Genomic DNA, 26,994 nt, shown 5'->3' on the forward strand with positions numbered 1-26,994 from the left:
TGAAATCACTGTGAAATCTAGGAAATCACTAGCTTCAACACTATAAAAAGAATAATCAGTTAAAAGAACCTGATCTAACACTTGTGTCAAACGACTTACAATTTTTATAACCTATTATAAAACTTACTTTGTGTACTGCCACAAGTTTGTGTTAAGGCTCTGTTTTTCTTTTTCTTCATATGAAATTCAGTTCTAAAAACAGTCAAGTCTAAAAATATGGCAAAACCCACAGATTAAGTGTAGCTTTATACATGTACAAGTAACAGGGAAATCGTCACATCTTCTAGGAAAACAGATGCTGGGTTACTTATTCCCACTAAACTCTCCACGTCGGGTCAAATTTCTGGAAATTTTTCATTAATATTGACTGTATTATTATAAAACCCAAATTCATTCTTTAATTCACTAAATTAGTTCCTCTGTCCGAGAGAGGTCAATGATCTTTACTAATAAATATGAAAGTGTGAGCAAAGAGTCTTACATTTGATCTCAGGAGCTTGGTTTTTATCATAAAAACCAATTACTAACAGTTTACAAAATGTGCAACTGTCAATACAGTGCCTAATATATGCTTTGATCCAGCTCATGGAAAGAAGCCATACGGAGAGAGAGAGAAACAAACTTACTATAAAACATGTTACTGTTATTATATTTCTCTATCCCTTTCTGAAGTCTATACTTCTAGAAACCCCTTTTCTCCTAGACATTTCTCAAAAAATTAACGGGTAGAAAAGCAAAATTGGAAAAGGTGATTTCAGAATATGCAATCGTTTGCTTATCTCTGTTCCAGTTTCCCAATCCTGGCAGGACATCTACAATGTGGTAGACAACATATATGCAAAGGACGGTCAAAACATTCTTCTGGGAAACTATATGCCTTTCAATTATCATCACCCACGTTTTTCAGATAGAAGATTAATAAGATATGACTAAATGACCTTATTCTGTGGCAGAAACTAGAAGAGACTGACTTCATATCTCAAATGTGTTTCAAGAAATAGAATGGCCTGCCATCAACTTTAATGGTAGCATCTTCCTACTTTTGTTTTCCATCAATCAACAAACTGAACAGGAAAGTAAAAAAACATTAAAATAGAATAATATTTTTGTGAGCTTATGGTCACTCTTCGAAAATATATAAGAAAATCTATTCTCAGCCTCTTAAATTAATTCTTTCACATATAAAGATAACATTCTCAATGGCAGGATACTTTAGGTAGTTTTCCGCGGAGCTGAGAGATCTGAATTGATGGAGACATACACACTCAGTTGCTTGGTTCTTCTTTTAATGGATATTAGGATGAGGTGACCATAATTCTCACAGCTCAACCACATTATCTTAGAATAATTTACCACTATAGTGTAAAAATCACTATAAACCTACTATAGAAATCTGATACAGAAACAGTACTGTCTGGAAAAACCGATGAGGCATAAATTATTTCCAGCTTTCATTAGAATGGGAGTTTTTATTTTAATGTGAAGAAAATATTCATCTATAAAATTTTAGAAACAATGCTAATAAATTGGAATGGAGTCAAAGAGAAAAGAAATACTATCCTCAAAAGGTCTCGTCCACATGATTACAAAGCAACGGCACCTGGAAAGGTAAATTATGCCTGTATTTATCCTTGATCTGTAAGTGGAATATAAGATATTTATAACAAAACTTACCTTGTTTTACAAATATATTGATGATTTGGGAGTTTTCCTTCCATTATTTGGTAGAAAAGTATTTTCATTGGAAATCAGAAAGTTCACGGTTAACACGAGCTATAGAAGGGTATGGACAGATGAAGTAGCATACTGAGCTAACTATCTGTTTTCTGATCTCTGACAAAGACGCCAAGGGGTGATTTTCTAAGAGGGCAGGGTATTCTTCATGGCATCTTCCATAAATTAAGTTAGAGAAATTAATCCCCACCTCCAATTTCCTTATTTCCCTTAAAAAAATCTTGTAGACATATGCTTTCAGTGGGTTCCAAGACTTGCCACCTGCTACAGAATGTAGAAATTTATTTTTCTCCCCTACATGCTTATCTCTCAAGACTCATGGTATCACTACGAGTTTAAGTCTCTTCACCTTACTTCTTATTCTTCATAATTTCATAAACTTAGATCATGCACTTCCTCACAGATTTCATCTTTTAAGATCATAGAGTACTTCTTAGTAAATATTTGAACCTTTCGAGTCTTTCAATCAATTAATTATCTTAATTACCTTTACCTCCTTTCTTACCTACCTGCCTTTGTGTGTCTTTCTACAAATACGATAACGAAAACTGTACAAAATAGCAAAGGTATAGATCCACTATAGTTTTATACAAAGGCAGGATATTTTGTCTTTTGTTTCCAAAATTTTTTTCAATGTAACCCAAAATCCTAACTGGTACCTTGGTGCTCTGAATGAGTTAAACTACCCAGAAGAAAGAAAAAAATTAATTTCAGCGAAAATTCTCACATATCTTTTACAACAGATATTCTGCTTGTAGCCCAAAAGTTACCAGGATCATGTAATCACAATTCCTTCTAAACTATGGCCAATTCAACCAATAGGCACAAAATACCTTAAAGCGGCATGACAGAAATCTTCTCAACAGAGTCATTTGAAATATGAGCTGTTAACAAAATTTTCTATGACCTACAGAGTCAAGAAGTAACTGGTTTAAATGTCATTTTTCAAAAATAAGAACACTGTTAATAAAAATATATTTAGTGTCAGTAACAAAAAACGTTTAACCACAGAATAAACTAAAAACACAAAATACATCCTAAAATGTAAGTAAACAGTATCACATCCACTTCCAAAATTGTTCAAAGAATAAAAATAGAGACTCTTCTATAAGTAAGAAGGTACCATAACCAGCCAAAAACTAACATATAGAATCAAAAAATTAGCAAGATAAAAATATCTTAGGAGATATACATGACAGAAAATTTCACTCTGTAAAATGCCAGCTGTAAGTTTGATTTTTTATCATACTATATACAAGATGTACATCCATCAAAATGCTTAGGAATAAATTTAACCAAGGAGATAAAAAATTTGTCCACTGAAAACTATAAAACGTTGCTGAAAGAAATTAAAGAAGATATAAATAAGTAGAAAGATATCCACTTTCACATTTTCACAGATTGGAAGACAAAATTAAGATGACAATACTATTCAAAGCGATCTACAGATTCAAAGAGATCTCTATCAAAATCTCAATAGCATTTTTTTGCAGAAATAGAAAAACCTATCCTAAGATTCTACTGAATCTCAAGGGACCCTGAATAGCCAAAACAATCCTGGAAAAGAAGAACAGAGTTGGAGGTCTCACATTTCCTGATTTAACAACTTACTACAAAGCTACAGTAATCAAAACCATGTGATACTGACATAAGGACAGACATATAGACCAATGGAACAGAACAGAAAGCCCAGAAATAAACCCTCACGTAGATGGTCAATTGATTTTTGACAAGGATGCCAAGACCAGCCTATGGGGAAAGGACAGTCTTTTCAACAAATGATGCTGGGAAAACTGGATATCCACATGCAATGGAAAGAAGTTGGACCCTTACTTTACACCATATACAAAAATTAATTCAAAATAGATCAGAGACTTAAATGTAAGACCTAACACTGTAAAACTCTTAGAAAAAAACGGGGAAATTTACAACATTGAACTTGGTAACCATTTATTGAATATAACAGCAAAAACACAGCCAACAAGAAAAAAAGGTAAATTAGACTTCATCAAAATTAAAAACTTTTGTGTATCAAAGGACACTACCAAGAGAGTGAAAAGACAACCCACAGAATGGGAGAAAATATTTGTAAATCATGTATCTGAGAATGGGTTAATATCCAGAACATATAAAGAACTTCTACAACTCAAAAACAGAAAAACAACCCAATTAAAACACAGGCCAAGGAATCTGAATAGGTGTTTCTCCAAATAACATATACAAATGGCCAATAAGCATATGAAAAGATACTCAACATCATCAGTCATTAGGGCAAAGAAAAAAAAACCACAATGAGTAACCACTTCACACCCATTAGGATGGCTATTATTAAAAACAAACCTAGAATCTAACAAGTGTTGACAAAGACGTGGAGAAATTGGAACCCTTGTACCCCACTGGTGGGAATACAGAATGGTGCAGCTGCTGTGGAAAACAGTTTAGTGGCTCCTCAAAAAGTTAAACATTGAATTACAATATGATTCAGCAATATCGCTCCTAGGTATATACCTAAAAGAGTTTAAAGCAGGGACTCAAACAGATACTTGTACACCGATGTTCATAGCAGCATTATTCACAATAGCCAAAATGTGGAAACAACCCAAGTGTTCATCAATATATGAATGGATTAAAAAAAAAGTGGAACATATATACAACAGAATATCATTCAGCCATAAAAAAGGGATGAAATTCCGGTGTATGCTACAACATGGACGAACCTTGAAAACATTACGCTAAATAAAATAAGCTAGACACAAAAGGACCAAAATTGTGTGATTCTACTTATGTGAGAATCGTACAATTCAATGAGAAACATATATATTTATACGAGGTATCTAGAATAGGCAAATTCATAGGGACAGAAAGTAACACAGAAGTTACTAGGGTCTGGGGGAAGAGAAAAATAAGTTATTGTTTAATGGGTATAGCGTTTCTATTTGGGATGATAAAAAAAGTTCTGGAAATAGATACTGGTGATAGTTACACAACATTGTGAATGTACTTAATGCCAGTGAATTGTACACTTAAAAATGGTTAAAATGATAAATTCTACGTTATGTATATTTTCCACAATAAAAAATAATATTAACAATCTATTCGATGAATGCCTAATTATCTCCTGCAGCTGCCAAAACCCATTTTGTTTAGATTTCCAAATTACTGTTAAATCTACTCTATGTGCACACATACATATAAAATGAATTTTTCTTGAAAAACAGATCCTCATATGTTGTGCACATCAGATATCCTAGAATGTACCTTCAAAAGTTCCAAATAATTGCACTCCAGTCTGATTGCTATTTATTATCTACACCAAAAATTTAACAGGTCATAACTTAAGGGAGACTATAAATTCTACTAATGATCCAAATGTATATGTTTACAGTCCAAGTGCTAAAAATGAGCATCATACCTGATAGAGCATGATAGGTTCTATATTGTATCCCAAGGTTTCTGCAAAGTTCTTAGCGATGACTGTTTTACCACAACCCTACAAATAGAAACACAATCATTTAAGGGATAAGTCAAATAATCAAAAGTCAGGAAACAGAATTTTGCAGTGAGGCTGACATTCTTACTTTTCCTCCAATTAAACATATGTCTTTAACCATGTGAGACTGCATCATTTCAGCCAGTAGTTGCTTATGGCTTAAAGTCTGGATAAAATGCTCTGATGCACAAGGTTGATTTAATGGCCTGGTCCCAGCTGCCACCTACAATCAAAGAGAGATAAATATAATATGCACATGTTTTTCTCAAAATACCAGTAACTGAAAGTACAGAACTGTCATTTAAAAGCCCCTACTAATTCCTTGCTCAATCCAATTATAAATTGCTTTTGATATTTCAAAAGAGCAGGATCTATTCTCATTCACAGATCTGATGATTATCCTCATCCAACTTTTACATCAATCATCCCTCTAAAATTAAAGACCCATGTTTTCATAAGAATTTTCATAAGAATCATGTCATTTTCATGCTATTATAACTTATAACAACAATGTCACTGCTTGAGAATGAAGGTTTTTGTTCAAATTCCAGTTCTAAGTACAGAATTTAAAGTCAGTCCACTGGGACTCTCCAAAGTCACCAAAGACCTCTTGCTTTCTAAAATCCACATCCACAAACCCTTTTTCACTCTTAGTTTACCACTCAGAAGCACCTGTTCTTAAAATCTCTCTTCCCATCCTTCAGATCTACTTCTCCTTTTATTTCCTATTTCCTCCTTATTAGTCTCCTGGGGGCCCTGCTGAGGACTTGACCATACTGTATACAAGACGAACCCTAAAGAATTGTAAGTTTGGAAGTGAGAAGATCAGATTTGCATTTAAGAAAGATCATCCTGGTGGTAACACAGAAAGTTAAGTGGAAGGGACTGCAGGCAATGAAGTTAGAAAGCCATTGCCAAAGGGAAGCAAATAACGAAACCTCATGCTTCTGGACATACGTTTAAACTGCCTGAAATATCCTACCACCTTTCTACTCCTGGGCCACTGAAAAATTCCTGTCATTCTTCAAGACTTAGCTCAAGCCACACCTCCTCTCTGAAGCTTTCTCTACTCCTCCTGACTCCCAGTACTACTTCCTTCTCTATATTCCCATAGCCATTCCAATGCAGTCCTTACTCATCTGCCTCTGTCCTAGACTATCAGTTCTGTAAGGACATTCATCTGAAGGAGACAGAGAGTGTAGCGGAAAGTGATCCTGTCTAGAAGTTCCAGCTGTGACATTTCCTAGCTGGTGACCATGGGTGAACTGACTACCCTCTTTACATCTCAGTTTTCTAATCTATAAAATGGAGATAAAACTTAACTCCAGGGTCATTGAGGTATTTAATGGCATAATATATGCAAAGAGACGAACACAGTGATTAGTATCCAGTAGGCACTAGTAAATGTTAATACAGAGCCTGGCTCCTAGTAGACATAATCAATGTTCAGTTTGATGAATGAATAAATACAGTAACATGAATAAGTATTACTATCACATTAAAACACACAAAAAAGCCTATAATTAAAGTTTGCTCCATCACAACATAAGAAGGCAAGCATTTATTCTTTCCTACATTCACTTACAATTTATTTCTCAGCATTTTTCAAGCTGTGTTTTCTAGTACAGTTTTACATCGCCTCTTAGGGTTCTTAGGGGCTTCAAAGAAAGGGTTAGAAGAAAGGGAGGCAGAGCAAGCAGATGAGCTCTATGACCATATATCCTTCCCCTGCTCTAAAAACTGTGCATCTACAAGAGCTCCTCTTTTAACGTTTCACGTAGCGAAGAAAGATCTTACTTGAAAAGAATGTTCGCTGGCTGCTAAAACATGTTCGAAAACACTGACTATTTCTTAGCAAGGACTCATAGTACAAAATGCTTTCATTTATCAAAACTTGATTTGATTTTCCTAGAGGCCGACTTTGATTTCTGAGGAAAACCTATCCCTATGTTTCCCTGAACTTTTCCAGTTTACAAACATATAGGACTCTGGATACACAGATAAATATAAATACAGACATACAGGCTTGAAGCTATAGAGCCAAAGACTTACAAGGGGATCATACACCCAGTTAGGTCACAAAAATGGGCAAAGCTACATCTTAGACAGCATAAACCTTGATTCATTACCTTAATGGTCACCTCTCTTTCTGCAATCCGGATAGTCACAGAAGCTTGGGGAACATCGTTTTCATTCAACCTCTCCACTCTCAAGATCTCTTTAGGAAGCATAGAGCTTCCTGAATCTTGGAGTTGAAAGCGCTATAAAATTAAAAAGAAAATCATGTAGTTTACTTTTCATTTTAGTATTAACGTTGGATATCTGGAAGACTCCATCTTAATTAGAACTGAAACTCACTCTATATTATAAAAGTAGAGGTAAAAAAAATTAAGGAGAATTTTTTCCCATTTTCACAAATACCATTCTACTTAAGCCAATTACTAAGGTGATATGATAATAGTCCCTAAAATTGACTAAATGACAGGAAATGGAATCACTGTATTCCTGACCTGGTGGAAGTTCATAGCCTACATTTCTTGATAATCAAAGGTTCCAGTTTCCTAGAAAGGGACGATGAGACTCTTGAAAACATGCTTAAGTAAAATATAAGGCCTATATCAGTCGATTTCTTAAATCAACTGAAATTAACATGTTGCTTGAAATTCATGAAACAAGAACTTCCCGGACACCATTCTGCTCTTTGCTTGTGCGGTTAGTTTGAATAAATTATAACAAGTTAATTTTCCACAGTATCTGCCACAATGTCTTACTTACACAGCATAGGTTCTCAACATTTGTCAAATTACATTTAAAAGGCCAAGACCATTGATTCTTTCTTCATGTGGGCCAATTACTAATGTTCTAACACTTGGTTACATCCCCCCATACCAGCTCATTTTATAAAAAAATGTAAACAGAGAACACAAATAAGTATATGAAAAATGAGAATACCAATTGAAAATTAATTAAATTCTATGCCCTACTAATAGCAGCCATGTTCAATATGAAAAGTTTAATTCACTTTTAGTATTAAACACGCAGAAATTACCACCCTCCTAAAAATCCTACCATAGTTGTAGAACATCACCACTATAGAGTTGTACCTCAATGAAAAAAATCCCTGCTTATGTAACAGAATGATGCAACGCCAGAAAATAATTTTGAGGAAGAAAATTATCTTCAATCTCAATACTCTAAACATAATAGCCCAGTTCAAGTCTTCGTCTTGGTGTCATAAGTACTCAAGACAATCATTTACTTCTTTCTCCACATCTAAGAAAAACTGTCTATTTGTGCTACCATAAAGAAATACGTTCTGGGGCTGGCCTCATGGTTGACTAGTTAAAGTTCTGCGTGCTCTGCTTCACCAGCCTGGATTCCCAGGTTTGGATCCCAGGTACACACCTACTCCACTCATCAGCCATGCTGTGGAGACATCCCACATATAAAGTAGAGGAAGACTGGCACAGATGTTAGCTCAGCTCTAATATTCCTCAAGCCAAAAAAAAAGGGGGGGGGGGGGAGGATTGGCAATGGACGTTAGCTCAGGGGCAAATCTTCCTACCAACAACAAAAAAAGAAATATGCTTTATACTCTACGCATTTTTTACATGCAAGTTCCCATAGTATCACACACTTCAGTAGGAATTGCTTCTACATTATAGAAAAATAACAATTATTGACACTTTAATTTCATGCAAAAAAAATGCTACACTATAAGGGAGGTTCAATAGGAAAGGAGAAAGGGCTTAGCCAAGTAATTAAATTCATTAGAATTTAGAATCTAGAGCCAGTAATTTCTGAGAAAACAAATATATGCGCTTAAAGGTATGTTTTTACTCCAGCTATAATAATGTCAGTCTAACTTGATATAGGATTGATGTCAGAGCACTTACATTCCAGAAATGAACACTAATGCCTTGAATCACTAGCTATACTGGTTATGTTCTTATAAATAATTCAAGCTAAAATATTTCAGTAGGATAAAAATATTAGGCTAGAATACACTAAAATAGCAAAAAAAAAAAAAAAAAAAACAAGTTGCAAGGTGAATTACCATTTGCTGGCACAGGAAATTTAGAGAACTATTAATCAAAAAGGTAATTGAGGAGTAAAATAGATATATAATTCTTATAAGCTACATGTTAACAAGAAGTAGAAAATCAAAGTTTACCTTACCATTTTATATTAGTTATTTCCTATGAATTCTGGAATTTCAATTAAACAAAAAGTACTAGCATATTTTTTGATCCACTTTCTTTGGGATTACATTATCTGAACTGTGAAGCACAATTAAATAAAAGGAAATGTAAATCACATGGATGTTGGTCTGCAAGGCCTCCATGTTCACCCTCACAATTCCCAATCCTGTTCCATCAAGCTATTCATTCTCTTCATACTTTTTTCTAGGCTGTTGAGCACTAAAAGAGAAATTTTCCATATCATGTTCTCTGGCTACTGAACAAATATATAGCCCCCAGTCTCTGCTGGGTTCTTTTCCCAAAGCCCTTCAGCAACTAATACAAACCATTACTACTCTCCTAAGGAGTTAATTCCAGCACATTCATCCCTGTCTCAGCAGGTAATCTAGCTGCCTCTTCTACCCACAACAGAGCCTTCAGGCACATACAACTTCACTCTTCACTAGAATGTAAGCCCCAGTAGGGTAATTTCAAAATGTGTCAATTTGGTTCACTCCAAATCTTCAGAACCTGGAATCACACATAGGACACAGTCAATGGTCAATAAACGTTTGTTAAATGAGCAAACAAATGAAATTCTTTTTCCTTCATCCTCAAAATCATCTATGTATTTTCATCAATCCTTACTTCTTTTCCCACTGTCTCAGTAGAAAAGACTTCTGCTTTATTTATGACTGGATGGAAAGCCACTGGAACTCTGTTTTCTCCATCTCAGTTTATAACTGCATCATTCCAATTGTTGGGGAGAAAATATGTTCTTCCATCATTTCAAACCAAGGCACAATGCTTCTCTGAAAAGGTCCTTTCCTGCCTCCCCAGACCATATTTCCATAAATATTTTCCATGTACTCCACAGATTTTATTCCTTTTTCCTATAAAGATGTTTGTCTCCTCTGTTCCAAGAAACAAACAAACAAAAAGACATTTCTTAATTCTACATCATCCTTAAGTGACCCACTATCTTTTTGTTTCTAATCAAACTTATTTTACAAGTAGTATATAATCACTGTTTCAGCTCCCTCATCTCCGATTTACTATTTAGCCCACTAATTTTTGGCCTACATTCCCACCACCACTCTGCTAGCACTGCTCCAGGTAAGTCCACCAATAATATCCTATTTGCCAAATTAATTTTCCTCCTATTTTATTGTTCCCTCCTTCTCAGTTTCTTTTGCAGGTTCATCTTCAGCTCCCTGACCAGTACACATTAGGATACTTCAGGAGTGGATCTTTTATATTTTCTATGTTCACTTTTTAAATAATCTCATCCAGTTTCAGACTACAAACTATCTATATATTCATGACTCCCAACTTTCTCTCTCCGGTTCAGACTTTTCTCCTAAACTCCTGACTTGTATATGCAACTGTACCCTTGACATTTCCATTTGGATAGCTAATAGGCATTTTACACTAAACATGTGCAACACTCAAGTCTTGATCTTCCCCCCATATTCTCTATCTCCAACTTCATCATTCCAGGTACTCAGTCCAAAAAGCTTGAAATCATCCTTGACTCTCTGTCTCAACTCTACTTCCAATCCTTCAATAGACCATATTGACTACCTTCAAAATTTCAACCAAATGAAACCACTTCTTACCAAGCTTACAGCTGGTCAAAACCACCACAACCTCTCAAGTAGATTACTACAACAACCTACTAACTGGTTTTCCCCTGCTTTCACCTTTACTCCCCAGTCTACTCACTACTCAGCAACCAGAGAGAGCCTGTTAAAACACTCAGTCAATAAGACATTTCTCCATGCAAACCCTTCTAACAACAATCTATCTCATCCAGACTGAAAGCAGAAGTCTATTCAATGGCCTATAACACCCTATATGAGCTGACCTCCTTTACCTTCTGACCTCATCTCCTCCTCTCCTCTCCTTCACTCGCTCTGCCCCATCACACTGCCCTTTGCTGTTCCTAGGATACCCCAGGCGTGCTCCTGCCTCAGGGCTTTTACACTGGTTATTCCCTCTGTCTCAAATGCTTTCTTCCCACAGCATTCACTCTTCCTTTTTCAGGTCTTTATTCAAATGTCATCTTCTCAGTGAGGGCATCCTCAATTGACATCTATATACTTTACTTATTTACTTACTGCACTTGATTGATTGATTGATTGATCATTGCCCTTCACTAAAAACGAAGTTCCCTGAAAGCAGAGACTTTTGTCCATTTTGCTCACTGCTACATCTACACACAACAGTGCCTGGCTAATTGACTGGATGGAAAAATAGATGAAATGAATAATCTTTTTTGAGTAAATAATCTAAAAGTCTTCATTCAACAAGACATCTCTGCAACATTTGAAACTTGCCATTCTTTTCATCTTAACACAGTCTCTCTCAATGCCCCATGAGAATACTCTCTGCTGTTCTACTTCTATCTCTCTGACTGCTCTTCCTCTGCCTAATTTGAAAGTTCTTTGCCCACTGCCCAATCCTTAAATGTTGGTGCTTCCAGGGTTCAGTCCTCAGGCAGTATTTGTTCTATTTACGCTCCTCTTGGGTTCTTCCATCCATCGTCATGAATTCAACTAATACCCATACATTAATGACTTCCAAGTACTTATCTTTAATATCAAAATAGCTCCAGATCCAGATCTATATTTTCAAGTCTGCTAGTTAAAACCGCTTGGGAACCTCAAATTCAAAAAGACCCCCCGGACTGAACTATTTAGCCACCACCCTAAATATGCTCCTTTTCTCTACTTTCCCATCTTAGTTAATGGCAAGTCTATCTACTCAGTTGTCCAAGCTAGGATTCATAGACATTCTGGATTCCTCACTTTCTCTCACAGCCCCCCAAAGCACTTGTATTTTATCGGTTAGTAAAGTCTATCATCTCGCCTCTGAAACATTTCTCATATCCATCCCAACGCTATTTCACTGGCCTAATTCAGGTCTTTATTACTTTGACCAGAGTTTTTCATTATTATGCTATACTACTATAAAATCATTACATTAAAATAGCTACTTATTTGCATGTTTGATGCTCCAAGTAAACCATAAGTTCCTCGAGAGCAGAGATCAGATCATATCCATTTCTGTATCCCCAGATTTGTGTACACATATCATCACTTGCCAAATAATGAGTGCTCAAAGTCTGTTGAACTAAAATGAAAGCACTAAGTGCAAGATCCTTCCAAGCTTCTCAGTAAAGACTATAGTTCATATTATATTATCAGTGGATAAGTGGCAGCATATCCTTTCTAAATCACCAATGGAACTTACTAATTTAACTATTGTTATGACCTAGAAGGACCGAGAGCCAAGACATGGTACTGGAAGCCTGGATGTACTTGTTACTCTACCATAACAAAGCATGCCATTCTCAAAGTATAGCAAATTCAGAAAGAGAGTATTCTCTTTAAGACATCCTTAACTAAAAGCTAGAAGTGATTTTATGACTACAGAAACATGTTTTTAGAATATGAATATCATATGATGAGCACCATCTGGGGAATGAAAGACATTCCAGCCATTTTTATAGCTTGTTTAGAAAAAAGAAAGGTATTCTGAATTTTAGTTGATGGTATTTTCTGTGAGTAATTATTTTTCCTGAAAAATAGTCTAATTAAGTGATTACAGTAAAATCCAAATGGATAATTCAAATGCAACTATCTATCAATTTCTATGACAATCTAGGTCAGAAAACAATTATTATTTATCAAGGAAAAGTTATTGTAAACATCTATATGTTTCTTTTGGGTGTGCTATTATAATAGATATTTCTATTCTTTAATTCAACATTTTTTTCCAAATTCAACAATATTTCCTTAATTTTTCACCTCTCTTAATTTAAAATTATTTGAGGCTATATAAAATTTTGCTCATCTATGAACATCAGCTTGAAAAGATAGACAAATTTAGAATAACAAACAGGCCACACAGACTGCCCCAAAACAGATCACACAGAATTATATCAATCAGTAAACTATTCTATTTTTAAGGAGAGAGATTTAATACTGTAATCTGGTTGTATGCATCAGCATGTAATGATCTTATAAAAAGAAAGTTCTTCATTAGGTTCAGATGAACGAATTTAAGCATCTCCCACTCCCCTCTGAGGAGTGGGAAAAAGGAGAAGTACTGTTCCTTAACTAGCTCTTTACACAAGGCAATAAAAGATAATCCCCTTTTCTTCTAAGTAATTTCATTCCCTTTTCCTTTTTTTTAAACTCTACAATCAAATTTGAAATAATTTCTATTCATAATATGGACCTTCAGTCTTTTTCTATGTTCCTTTCATTATGAAGGTCAAAATAAAGGCCAAACAAAATGCAGCAACACTGGCTACTTTCTTTAGAAAACTTAACTCTTTAAAGGTATTCTATAATTTTATCTAATTTGTACGACCAGTTTTGAAATTAGAGACCAGAAACACATCAAAGTGGTTTCTTTGTAAAAATAAAGACCTTTGCTCATAACTGACTTATCTAGACAGTGAATATCTTCTCTCAATTATGTCACAAAAAACTTTACTTTGCTTCATTTTATCACAACTTCCCGTGATATTTTCTTCCTCCCTGACTATTTACCCTTGTTCCCAAGGCACTAGGCTTTGTGCTGATGGGCATCAAGGGAGCTCATTGGGAATCACAGCCTTTTTTCTTAAGCACTCGGTGCTCTACTTCAATGACCAATGCCAACTTAGCTTAGATGTTGATTAAATCAAATACGAGTTCTAGTTCTCTTTTTTTTCAGTGCCTGGAATAAAACTTAAAGTGAACTATATAGTCAGAAAATGGTCATTTCCTGACACCTCAAGCCTGAGAATTAATTTCCCCATTTCCAAATGGCTCTTCATTGTCCCCTTAATATCCTTGCACCGCCTCCTCCTCCCTCTCTCCTCTCTTCCTCTCTCTCCCACCCTCTCCAGCCCCCCTCTCACACACATAGCAGACCTCTTTCTTCTCTTTCACCAGTGGCTGCTATTTCACTGTTCTCAGCTCTGCTTCTATTCTCTGCTGTCTCTTTCTACTTCCCTTTGCCTCTATACTGACGTTTATTTTCCCCTTGCTTCTTTATGTTCTTAGATTCTGTCCCTAATTACGCTTCTCAGCATCTATGAGGAAGAGTTTTTTATTAGTTTCATTTTATTACTGTTATTATTTACATCATCAATCATAGAAAATATTATTTCTTGGACTAGCTGATATGTGAGAAAAAAAAAATCCCACTAAAGTAACTAGAATCTACTGTTCCACTCTTCTGAGCTCTTCTCACCATGATCAGCTGCAGAGAGAGTACTTCTAAACTCCCAAAGACCCTCTGTAGATTTTAGGATAAGGGAGAAACCAATACCATTCCACATGCTTAAGGCTGTCCAATCCTGGCCTCCAGAAAATGAAGGACCTATACATACAGCCACAACAGCTTAGTGCTTGCATTCCACCCACTCCTTAGAAATCTGTACTTTGAGCCAAACTGTAAACAAAAACCAAAAACTGTCTTTCATAAACAGGAATTAATTTGGGTAAGTCAATAAGTCTCTGCCAAAGGTCAACACTTTTAAATATATAGTTATAAGATGAGGAAATTATGCCACACATATTTTAAAAGAAAACCATGCTCCATGTATTATAAATCACTTATGACAAAAACAAGAACTTCATTAGTTTACATGACAGGCTCTACAGCAGTTTCCATAGTTTTATATAAAATGCTTGCTTTTCAAGTTAATAATTTAAGTTATAGGCAGATAGATTTTTAACTCCATGTTTATTAGATATTTGTTTTAAAATTTTTTTAATTTTGAAATGAATTATAGTGGATAGTCACTTAAAATTTTTTTTTATCTTGAAATAATTTCAAACTTTTAGGAAAGTTGCAGGACACAGCTGTACAAGGAACTTCTGTTTTGCCTTCACTCAGATTTCTCAGTGGTTAACATACACACACATCCAATCATTGGTCTTTTTGTGAACCATTTAAAAGCAAGCTACAGATATGCCACCGCATCACCCCTGAACATTCCAGTTCATGTTTCCTGAAAACAAGAACTCTGGCCAATGTAATCAACACATAAGCTTCCAAATCAGGAGAACAATTTAATAGAACACTACTATTCAATCCACAGACCCTATTCAAGTTTAACCAACTGTGCCAACAATGTCACTTTTTCCTATCTGCCTTGGCTGTCATAGCTCTTCAGTCTCTTTCAACAGTTTCAACAGTGAAACAGTTCCTCAGCTTTTCTGACTTTCATGGCCTGGACAGTTCTAAAGAATACAGGCCTTTTATTCTGTAAGATTGCCCTCAACCTAGGTCTATACAATACTTTCTCATGGCCAAACTCACACCATCAATTCCTATCTGAAATACTCCTGAAATGATACTGAGCTCCTCTCAGCACAACACTCAGGAGGCAGACGATGTCGACTTGTCTCACCTGATCAAGTTGGTGTTCACCGTAAAAATCTCATTTTCCTGTTTTGTAGTCAATTGAGTGTTTTAGGGGGGAGATATTCCTAAATTACATCAATATCCTATTTCTCTTAGAACTTCCACCCACCAGTTTTAATATCCTTTGGTGACTTCTGCCTAAATCATTTCACTGTTCTCTGATGGTTGCCAAATGGTGATTTTTCTATTTATATAATTCCTTCTGCATTTATTAGTAGGCATTCTACACTAAGGAAGATCCTTTTCTTCTCCACTATGCATTTGTTTGTTTGTTTATATCAATATGGATTTATAGATTCCTATTTTATTCAATGGGTTATAATCAGTTACTATCATTATTTATCTTGATGCCAAAACTGTCTCAGATTTCGGCCAGTGAGAGCCACTTCGAGCTGGCTCCTCTGTCACTTTGACATGTCAACATAATTTGTTGAACACTTCCCTACTTTTTGGCACAAGAAGATAGCCCAGGCTTATCATATACTTTTGCTGTGCTAAGCCTTGATTCAGCCCTACATCCAAGGAGTCCTGATTCCTTTTAGGGAAGTGTGGTATTTAGAAACCAATGTCTCAGCACCTGGTATGATCACTGGAGTGTTATAGTTTTTAGGCCCTCTCAGGGGACAGAGCTAGAAAACACATGTAAGTATACACATACGCACACATGCTATCTACATTTATTACTATATCTATCTGTTTATATATATTGAAAAAACATGAGTTTATACTGATTTCTGCAATTCCAATCTAACACTGCTGGGTTCTTTTTTTCCTCCCTGCTTTCTACATTTATAAATTCCTTCTCCAACAGTGAGAAACAGAGCTATGGTTATCCTCAATATATTCACTCATTTGTTTAATTAATTTACTTATTTGCACAATGTAGGCAATCTTCAAACCTCACCAGCCATCTTTGTGCTTGCCTCTCCATCACTGACATGCCAATGCCTCCATCCCTGGAAAAGAAGAGAAGGAAAGGCAAGGGAAAGCAAGGGAAAGAAAGAAAGAGGGAGAGAAAAAAGTAGGAAAGAGGGGGAAGGGAGAGATGGGCAAAAGGGAAGGGAAGAGAAAACGGGAAAGGAAAAGAACAAAAAGAAAGTAAAGCAGATACTTACTTTTAAAACACCTTCCACAGCCATCTTCCCTTCATGTCCTAGTAAAATAGTGTATGGGTAAAGCCACTGGACTGCATGCTTGATTGACATCATAGGAAAGGAATCCTATTTAGGAGCAAAAATATATAGGAATGAGGAACATCTAAAATAATCACAGAGAATTTATCTGAAATATATATATGACATTGAAATTTCCTTACAGGTTTCTCATATTTCCCAGAAGTCTACAAAAACAAATATTAATTATTTCCTCTCCTCTTCCTGTTCCACATCCTTTCCCTTGGTAAGCTCACCCTCCTCTATTTTTCAGCTACTGCCTATGCGTTGTGGCTCCCATGTCTCTGTCTCTAGTCCTGACCTCTTTCTTGAGCTTTAGACTTGAACTGTCAACTTCCCATGAGATGTGACTATATGCCCATTCAGCGTGTCTGAAACTACATATCTGAACACATTTCCCTACCCTACTCATCCCAAAGTACCTTCTTCACCGTTATTCCTAATCTTGAGTTAATCTTATCCACATTCACCCAGCTTCACAGTTATAACTACAAAGTTAGAAAGTGTTTATTATCCTAAAATCTTCCCCCCAAATCAAGCTGCTTTCCCAATTCTTTTAAAAGTCTAATAACAGGGACGATTAGGAAAATTTCAGTATGGACTGTCTATTAGATGCTATCATAGAATTACTATTAATATGCTGAGGGGTATAATAATGGTCTTCTGGTTATATAGAAGAATGTTCTAATTCCTAGAAGTTGCATACTGAAGTATTTAAGATTATGGACAGCAATTTGCTTTCAAATGGTTCAGAAACAAAAAGAGCAAACAAATGCAGCAATATGTTAAAAATTGATGATTCTAGTTGAAAGGATTATAGATGTTTATTTTACTATTTTTAACTTTTTTTTAGATTTGAGAATTATCAAAGTAAAAAGTTCTGAGCAAAACAAAAAGACTGAAAAGTAGAAGACGTGATAAATAGGATAAGAGTTCTTCTAGGATAGAAGCATAAACAATACTTGGGAAACCTAATTCACTGACTCTCAGGAAACACAAAATAAGTAGCAACAAAAGTTTAAAAGGAAGTCTCTTGCCCAGGCGGTATCCCCACCACCTTGAATTATGCTCTCCTTAGCCAGGTCTCTCACTGACTGTTAGGACAGTTTCCTATTTGCTCCCTGCGCAACCACACTCTCCCCAGACCTCCTCGCTGCCAAGAGAGGGATCTTCCTCCAACATGTATCTGCTTACTACACACCTCACCTACCTAATAAAGTCTGATGGGCCATTTCTTTCACTTCATAAAACCCAGACAATTTCACTCACCATGCAAAACACTTCACAATAAGTGAGGTGGCACAGTAAGGTTCTAACTTCCCTTCACCATCCATGCTTGCTCTAGGGATACTACTTACTATCATTTTCCAAAGATACCAGGCCCTTTTGTGAATCAAGACCTTTGTACGTGCCGTTCCCTCTGCCTGGAGGCCTTTCCACCACTCCAGACACTACGGTCATGACCTTTGTGAAACTGTAGCAGAAATCCCCTCAGATCTGTGTTTATCCTCTCTGTGCCCTTCAGCTTTCCCTTCCAAGAGCCAGCTGCTGCAGGTCTTTTTAAAAAAACTGCCCTTGAGCTCCTGGAGCCAGCTTTGCTCACAGGCTGGAAGAGTAGCTAGTGCCTGGGAATTTGTCTCCCCTGGGATGACCACTAACCAATGACTGATGGTGCTAGAGTGTGAAAACCCCAGCTCCCCTATCTCAGGTTGAGGCAAGTCTGAGGCACAACTTACACTGCAGTGTACCTCTGCAAGATCAGGCTGAAGTGCTCCTTCCCTCTGTGGAACTTCTACCTGAGCTGCACGTCTACCTTCTCCCCTCCAAGGCTGTGAGCTCTTTAAGGGCTCAGAACATGTCACTGGTCTCTGCATAGTTTACTGTACTAAACAACAAATTAATGTCAGATCTTTCACTATTTATAAAAGAATACGACAAAGCAAACTGAAGTGATTAATCCCCAAGGATTAACTCTTAGATTTTCTTCACCACATTTGGGTATACTAGCCATTAATTTATTTTATACATACCAGGATTTGAACTGCAGCTGGTAAACTATCTAAAGGAAAATCTGGAAGGCCAAGAGTAGAAGATTCTTGGGAACAGAGTGTGGTGGCAAAGGACAAGAGCTGAGAAACTCTAGGGGGAAAAAATACGTGACATTACATTTTATTCTAATAGTTTTAATGTATAAATCTGTTAAATATAAAAGAGCTGGGCCAATTTAATTAATCTAAAAAGATGACATCTACTACTAAATTCTTAAGGAACAACAGCTCCATATTATAATATTCCACTGAAAACTCAGAAGCTGATTAGAGACACAGACGTATTTCTTAAACCTGTCACAATATGTGAGGTTTTTCACATGGTCCAAATCCACCTTGCCAGCCTCACCTCCCACCCTTCTCAATCCAAACTTAACTCTAGCCACCAGGAGCTTTTTACAGCCTCAAGAATGAGGCATACACTCTTATATCCCATTCTCTAATAAAAATTGCTTAGAATTCCTTAATTCCATTCTCTAACTAGAAAAAGCCTACTCATTCTTTAGGACCCATATCAGCTGCCAGTGCCTTTTTGAAACCCTTGTAAAGTCTCAAATACAACAGCCTCAATACCTTGAAATTAGAGCCCTTACTACACTATGTTAAACTAAAGTATTCACATATCTTTAAGCTCTACTAGATCTTAAGTTTCTTGCCATCAGAGATTATGTCTCATTAACTTTATCAGCAGCAGTTACCGCAGTTACTGCAAAATTCTTCAAAGAACAGTTATTGGATGAATGAATCAATCAATCAATGAATGGGCAAAACAAACTCAATGTTAAAGTGTCCAGATATTTATATAAAAATATATATGTATACACAGCTCAAATACTTACTTCTCAGCAGAAATATTGGCTCCAACCGAATATAACAGTTTAAGTTGGTCCTAAAATAACACAGAAACATACCAAATCAATTAATAAGGAATGTAACAGATTAAATGCAAATGTTTTATAGACACAATTCAACTTTTAATTAAGCAGACACTAAGTAATGAATAGCAAAAAAATCATATCTTGATACATGTCATTTTCTAAAAGAAAAGTTAGCCTTTTTCTAATCTGTCAGAAGAATAATGCCACAATAATTTTTCTTCCCTGTTTCCAGAGATTTTCTTCATCCTACATCCTTTTATTTGTTCCTTTAACTACTGAGGGGGACATCTACGAACAGAGTAACATTTTTATAGTAATTGAATTTATTATAAATAAAAAAACTGTTTAAAAAATAAATTATCCTTGTTCATACTTACCTTGAAGGGTAGATAATAAATATCCCTGGCTTGAAATCGAGAACGGAGAGGGGGGTCTAATGGATTCCCTGAGTACCGAGGCACTGGCAAGCCCAAGGCAATCACTCGGAAATTTTCACTAACTCGAACAATCTTCCAAGCATCCAACTCTGTTTTGGTATGATCCTAAAAGAGCAAGAGATCAAAAATTACATCATAAATGATACAGACTACAAGTGCAAGAGCTGCCAGTCTAAGGAATTCAGGCCCTCACTGCTGAGTAAGCTGTATTTGAGAACACTCTCAAAGCCAAACTGTCAAGGAAGGCAGCAGACTGAAAGCAGGATCAGGATGCCAGGGAGGGTTCACAATATGAAAACTGGTGTTGAAAGGAGAAGCAGCTAATGCATCCAGGAACAAAGGAGATGTGGGTCAGATCTCTAAGTCCTAGTCAGTAACAGAGAGGAACAGAGTAAGGAGGGTAAGGAAAATATACTGGTCCAGACAGAGGATATAAAAAGCTAGTCCTAGACAGGCAGACCACCAGCAGAGCACACTGCCCATGGACCTTAAATAGATAACTGTGTTTATGGGTATATTTCTACCAAGGCATATTAATAGTAATAACCAACACGTATTGAAAACTTCCTGCATGGTAAGCACTTCCCATGAATTTTTCTTATTTAACTTTCACCAGAATCCAAACAGACATTTAATTCCTTTTTATGGGTGAACAAACTGATGTTCAAAGGAGTTACATAACTGGCCCACAGTCCTGCAGCTAGTACATAGTGGAGGTGAGAGACTGGAAACAGCACAGGTTTTAGAGTTATAAATGCTGGCTCTAGTGCTTGGTGCAAACTCTAGCTAAGTGACCAAGAGCATGTTATTAGACCCTCTGAGCCTCAGCTTTCTTATCTATAAAGTGGGAAGATCACCAACATTATTATGGCTGTTAGAAAAACTAAATGTGATAATGTATGTAAAAGCAACTGGTCCATAGCAGGCACCTGTTAAATGCCACTCCTTCGTTCTCTGCCTGATCTTTCAGTGGCTCTTCACTGCCCTCAGCTGTAGGATCCATGGAGCTTACAAAGTTTATACGAACGTGCATGTGCACATTCTAAGAGACAAGTCCTCAGCTTTCAGCAGATCTTCAGCGGGCGTGGCCCATATGACAGTATGGAAACTCTTAGCATGACACTCACGGCCTTTCCTGCCTGGATTCACGTCTGATTCTTCCAGTCTCAGCAATCACTGCACAACATCCCCTCGGCCTGCCTTCCCTGACCTGTGCTCCAGCCCCATCTCACAAATGTGGCTCTCCAGACACATCAAGCTGCTTCACCAGCACTGTTCCACTTGCCTGGAACATCCTTTCCACTCAGCACAGCATAAACACAAGTATCATTCAAAGCTCAGCACACACATCATCATCAAAATGGGCCCCTTTCTAATCCCCTTCCTCCATTCGAACCACTTCTGTACCCCTCCACTGTGTCCTACGCAAGCTTCTATCGTTATATATTTGTGTGCTGACTTCTGGACGTGATGGTCTCATGGTGGATCCAAGCTCTTCAAAGCATTTATTACCTCTAGCACATAATAGGACAAATGTCTGTTGAGTGACTGTACAAAACAATTTTAAAACATAATGAACAATTATGTCAAGCATAACCAAAATAATGATCCTCTGTAATTAATAGGACTAACACTGATACTATGTCACATGCACTAGAAAACAAGAGTTTGGATCTAGCCCTGTCTGAGAAACCAAGAGTACAATCTTCAAAGAGCCGAATATTTTTTTTTCACTTATCCAAAAATGAAAATCAGAATATAAAAAAAGTTTATACAAACTGATTGTATCTGTTTCCATAATAAAATTCTACTATAATCATCTCTAAAAAAATCACTAATATTTTGAGATACTCAACTTTACTATATTGAATCCAGCTAGAAATAAGTGGGATTTCAATTATGGTGTTGGATCCTTTGATCACAGACATTGTCTTGAGGTGGTACTGTTCTGTGAAGGGATTTTGCCTATATTCTGTGAAGTTCGCATGAGACAGAATCCACGAATACAGAAATCACATTTACCAATAAAAATTAGGTATGTATACTGATATTTACATTGGGAAAAAAAAATGTAGTACATTCTTCTCACTTAATAATAATAAGCACTCTCTGTATACTAAAACCCTTTTGAACCTATACTCTGAATTCCTATCCGAAGTAGTATGTTTAATAATTTTGCACAGAATTCTACTACATGAATAAAGAATATTTCAAAATTTTTGTTGTGAAGTAACTCCTATACTTAGAAAAATGATTTTATATTCTGAGTATTCTTTTCCAAATCATTTACTAAAAATGGCGAATAACTATAGAGGGGCAAATAAGAGTTATTTTGTCATTAGAAAGTATCTAAAGAGAAAATGTTTTGCATAATATCTACCTATGGTTAAAATAAACATAAATTATTATTATTATATTTATATTTATATTATTTATAAAATATAAAGTTGAAAATAAGTTTTAAAAAATAAATAAAAATGGCTGTCATTTCAGTAAATTAACTATAACAATATGAACGAACAAATTTAACTTTTATTACTGATTAAATCCTCAATTTTCCCCTTCGAATTATATTACTATGATGCCATCTTTAGATAGATCCAAAAGTAAACCACTACACTGCATGAAAACACCAACTACAAGCTCTCATAAACAGTAAAGAAACAGAGTGCTAAAAGGGCTGCAAGACAGATACCTGACAAAAAAGACTCACACAGAGGAAATCAGAAAGAGATGCTTCTAGTTCTGCTAGCCATGGAGCATCAGTTCAATCAGACCTCTGGGCATCTATTATTTAGTACCTAGTGTGTTCTGGACTTGTATTAGTCCCCTGGTAGCAGGATCAAGAAGCAGCATAAGACACAGATCCTGCTCTTGAGCAATGTGTAACCAACTTGGGATAGTAAGATTAGCATATATGCAACTCTACAGAACAGGTGTGAAAGAAGGCAGGGGCAGAGCCATTTGTCCCTGGAGACTTGGTTAGCAGGAGAGCTCCAGTCTGGTACAGCCAGAGCTGAAGGAACAAGGGCTGTCTTGTTGTCCTTTTGTGACATTATTACATGACCCCCTTCTCCAAAGCTTTTGAAGAGCCCCACATTCCCAGGTTTTTGCCCTCTTTCACTTGTATCACAGCATTTAAAGATTTTATTGCACTTATTCATTCATTCAACGAATGGTTACTGAGCACTACCAAGTGCCAGGCATTGCTCTAAGAGCTTGAGATGACATCAGTGACAAAAATCCCTGCCCTAGTGAAAGTTATAATCTAGTAAAGGGAGGCAGAGAATGAACTAAAAACATATTAACTAAGTAAATCATGTAGGATGTTAGAAGACTATGGAAAAAAACAGAGCAGGGTAAGGGAGTATGGAGGCAGAGGGCACATTGCAATTTTAAGTAGGAGGGTGAGGGCAGGCTTCATTGATAATATAACATTTGAGCAAAGACTTGAAGGCGGCACAGAAGTGACCCAAGCAGATATGTGGGAGAAAACCATTGCAGAACAGCAAAGTACCTGTGCAACACACCTCTAAGTTAGGAGAATGTCTATCCAGCATGTTTAAGGTATAATAAAGAGAATACTAGTAGGTGAAGTAGAATATAAAAGAAGGATAGAAGGAGATAAGGCCAAACAGGCAGTAAGGGCCCAAATCATACAAGACCCTGTATTCCACTGCAAGGACTCTGGATTTTATTCTGAGAAGAACAAGGAGTCGTTAGAGGGTTAGAACAGAGGAATGACCTGATCTGTCACATGATTTAAAGCGATCACTGACTGCTATGAGGCAGCCAGAGGGGAAGCAGAGAGTCCAGTTAGGAGGCTCTTACAACAACTCATGCATCAGATGCTGGTAGCTTGGACCATTAGGGCATCTTTTAAATATCTTATTCATTTCTGTCAATATCCACTGGACTTTGAGTTTCCTAAAAGCCAAGAACTGGACTTTATTCAGCTTTGTATTCCTAGGCCTATCTAGAAGCCACTAGGCTTTTAGTAAATAGTTGTTGAGAGACAGAAAAAGGAAGATAGGAAAGGAGGGAGCAAGGGAAAAAGAATTAAAAAGAGAAAAAAAGGAAGATAATTATTAGACTGGCAAAAAAAGAGAAAATCTGAGAGGTCTTCTAATATGATCTGCAAACAGAAGAGCCTTGCAAAACTGCAAACACATGACTTGACTTCAGCAATCTGCCAGAAATGGGTCACCTGAACATCTGTCCCCATTCTGATAGAATCATGTCTCATACAAAAAATGGCACACTACTCACAGCTCAATAGCTAAGACACAGCAGCCGAATTTTTCTTTTCTTACTTGGAGAAGTTTGTCGTAACGCTCGGCAGACATTAGGAAGCGTCCATCTTCAAGCTGCATTTCCCTATTTTCCAGTAAGTTGTTCAAAACAGGCAGAACATTCCTCTCCGCCTTTTCCAAGCCTTCCAAAACGAGAGTTCTGCCTTCTGTGGCTGCACGAACTGCACACTATTTCCAAGAAACAAAAGCAATATGAGAATATCGAACATAGCAGAGTATGGCCTAATATAACTTGTAATGCAAATCAAACTTCTGGTTCTTATTACAGGGACTTGGAATCAGGAAAGCTGGGTTCCAGATCTTGGCTTTGCTTTATCTGCCTATGCGATCTTAGGCAAGTGATTTTTCTCTCCTTAGGCCTTTTGCCCCATTTGTAAAACGAAGAGATTGGAAGAAATGATCTCTAAGTTCCTTTCAGCTGTAACATTTTTAGATATATGCCCAAAGAAATAGAAAACTAAGAGCTATTTTTGAATGGGGAACATAATTAATAAGAAAACAGACTCCTTAAGTAGAAAACAGAAATGAAGACTACTCTGCCCTATTTATCCCACAAGCTTCTTGTGAGAGTCAGATAAGAATGCATGGAGACTGTAAGGTCAAAGCCATGGTTTGAAATAGTTTCTGGGTCATTAAAAATCCAAACACAACCTACTTCTTATAAAAATTCATGTTTCAGCTAATGTCTCAATTAGGCTTTCTTTTACAAGAATCCATTTACTCCAAGAAAGCACAGCTCATAATAAAAAAGAAACTAAGTTATCACAACCTGTGGCAATATTATTAAAAAAGAGCTAGAGATTTTTATCAATCTTTGTTACCAGACAGACTAAATACTGCATTTGACTTTTAAAAACTTCACAGAGATAAAAATACACATTCTCTGAAATAAAACTAGAAATACATATACCAAAATGTAGTGGTTTCCCAACTGTGGGCCAGGGAAGACAAAGTCTGGACAACACAGGATGACAACAAACACTGTAGATCTGCTTTTATTCACCTCAGGTATACTTTAGTCTATTATGCATTGAATCTCTTCAGAGGAATTTGGAATAAGCTAGAGAGAGAGATCAGAAACAGAAGCCAAAGACACAAAGGTCTCTCTTCATCTACTCTAACGGAGCTAGGTGCTGTGACTATAAAGTGAGAAAGTAGTGATAGATGGAAAAAGAGTTTACCATCTAAAGACTTCCTGAAAATCTGATAAATGCTGCTTTTCCCGAGAGTAAAATGCACACAGGTATATATATATGATAGGGCCTTCAAGTTAAGAATCTTTACTATTAAAGAATGATAGAAATAGAAAATCACCATTTGGCACACAGCATAATAATTGTCGCAAGCAAGAATCATCAATGGATGGTAAAATCAGTGGGTAAAATTATCATGAGAAACAAGATTATTTGTATAGACTCAAAACACCTCCCAACAAGATATTCATAAATAAGAAAGGGAAAAACAATACTAGCGTGAAGGAACATAGGAGATATCACCTTAATCAAGTAACAAAGTTAACATCACCAGTAATGAGACATATCTATTCCATGTACTAAACTTCTAAAAATATGCCGAGAAGGGCACAATATCAAAGCATGAGGAACTATCAGACAAACCCAAACTGAGCAATATTCTACAAAATAACTGGGAAGGGGAGATGGAAGGGGCCTGCTACTAGAAATGGAGACTGGGCTGGGGACAGCATGGTGGCAGTCATTTTTTTAATGATGCAGAGTTGACTGAGCATGTTCAAATGATGAGGAGGAGCTAGTAGAGGAATACAGAAAAGAAAGTGCATAATTATTGAAATAAAACTAAAGAAGTTGATACTTGATGTTGGACACAGTTTGGTCTATTTGCTGAGTGGGAAAGTGGTAAGGCCTAGAGGTTAATAACTGACGTATCAGGTTCTCCCATTTATGTTATTTAATTTAATTCTTATGACAGTCCTCCAAAGTATACAATATTTTACCCAATTTTACAACTGAAGAGAGGTTAAACAGTTTGAAATAGCAGAGCTAAAATTTTAATACATAATGGAATCACCATAAAAACCCCAAACAATGGGGTCTGAAGAGCTTTCAGGTTGGTGAACACATCCATGTGCCGGAACTGTGGCATACCCCAGGTTCCAAAGGGACAGAAGCTCCTGTCCTTGGGGCCCTTCCTATCCTCAGTGGATGTACCTCGTCATTTGGCTGTTCATTTATACCCTTTATGATACCATTTATAATAAACCAGCTAATTTATGTAAAGTGTTTCCCTAAGTCCATGCTAGCAAATTACTGAACTAGAGGAGGGGGTTGTGGGAA

General features: G+C 36.5%; 1 protein-coding gene across 2 annotated transcripts in view; it reads right to left on the bottom strand.

Moving 5' to 3' along the window:
• The window catches only part of VWA8 (von Willebrand factor A domain containing 8), a 357,132-nt gene that overhangs the window by 274,451 nt on the left and 55,687 nt on the right, over window positions 1-26,994 (bottom strand). The window contains exons 5-12 of one of the 2 annotated variants that reach the window (XM_046664107.1): window positions 24,683-24,850; window positions 20,310-20,474; window positions 19,894-19,943; window positions 19,037-19,145; window positions 16,950-17,054; window positions 7,354-7,485; window positions 5,313-5,447; window positions 5,147-5,224 (exon numbers count right to left, since the gene is read on the bottom strand). In XM_046664107.1, coding sequence (XP_046520063.1) covers window positions 5,147-5,224; window positions 5,313-5,447; window positions 7,354-7,485; window positions 16,950-17,054; window positions 19,037-19,145; window positions 19,894-19,943; window positions 20,310-20,474; window positions 24,683-24,850 — 942 coding nt within the window. Of the gene's footprint in view, window positions 1-5,146; window positions 5,225-5,312; window positions 5,448-7,353; window positions 7,486-16,738; window positions 16,785-16,949; window positions 17,055-19,036; window positions 19,146-19,893; window positions 19,944-20,309; window positions 20,475-24,682; window positions 24,851-26,994 lie in introns of those variants that run through there. The other variant, XM_046664108.1, reaches the window with a different exon arrangement.

This window comes from Equus quagga, chromosome 6 (assembly GCF_021613505.1).
Source record: "Equus quagga isolate Etosha38 chromosome 6, UCLA_HA_Equagga_1.0, whole genome shotgun sequence".
Taxonomy (NCBI): domain Eukaryota; kingdom Metazoa; phylum Chordata; class Mammalia; order Perissodactyla; family Equidae; genus Equus; species Equus quagga.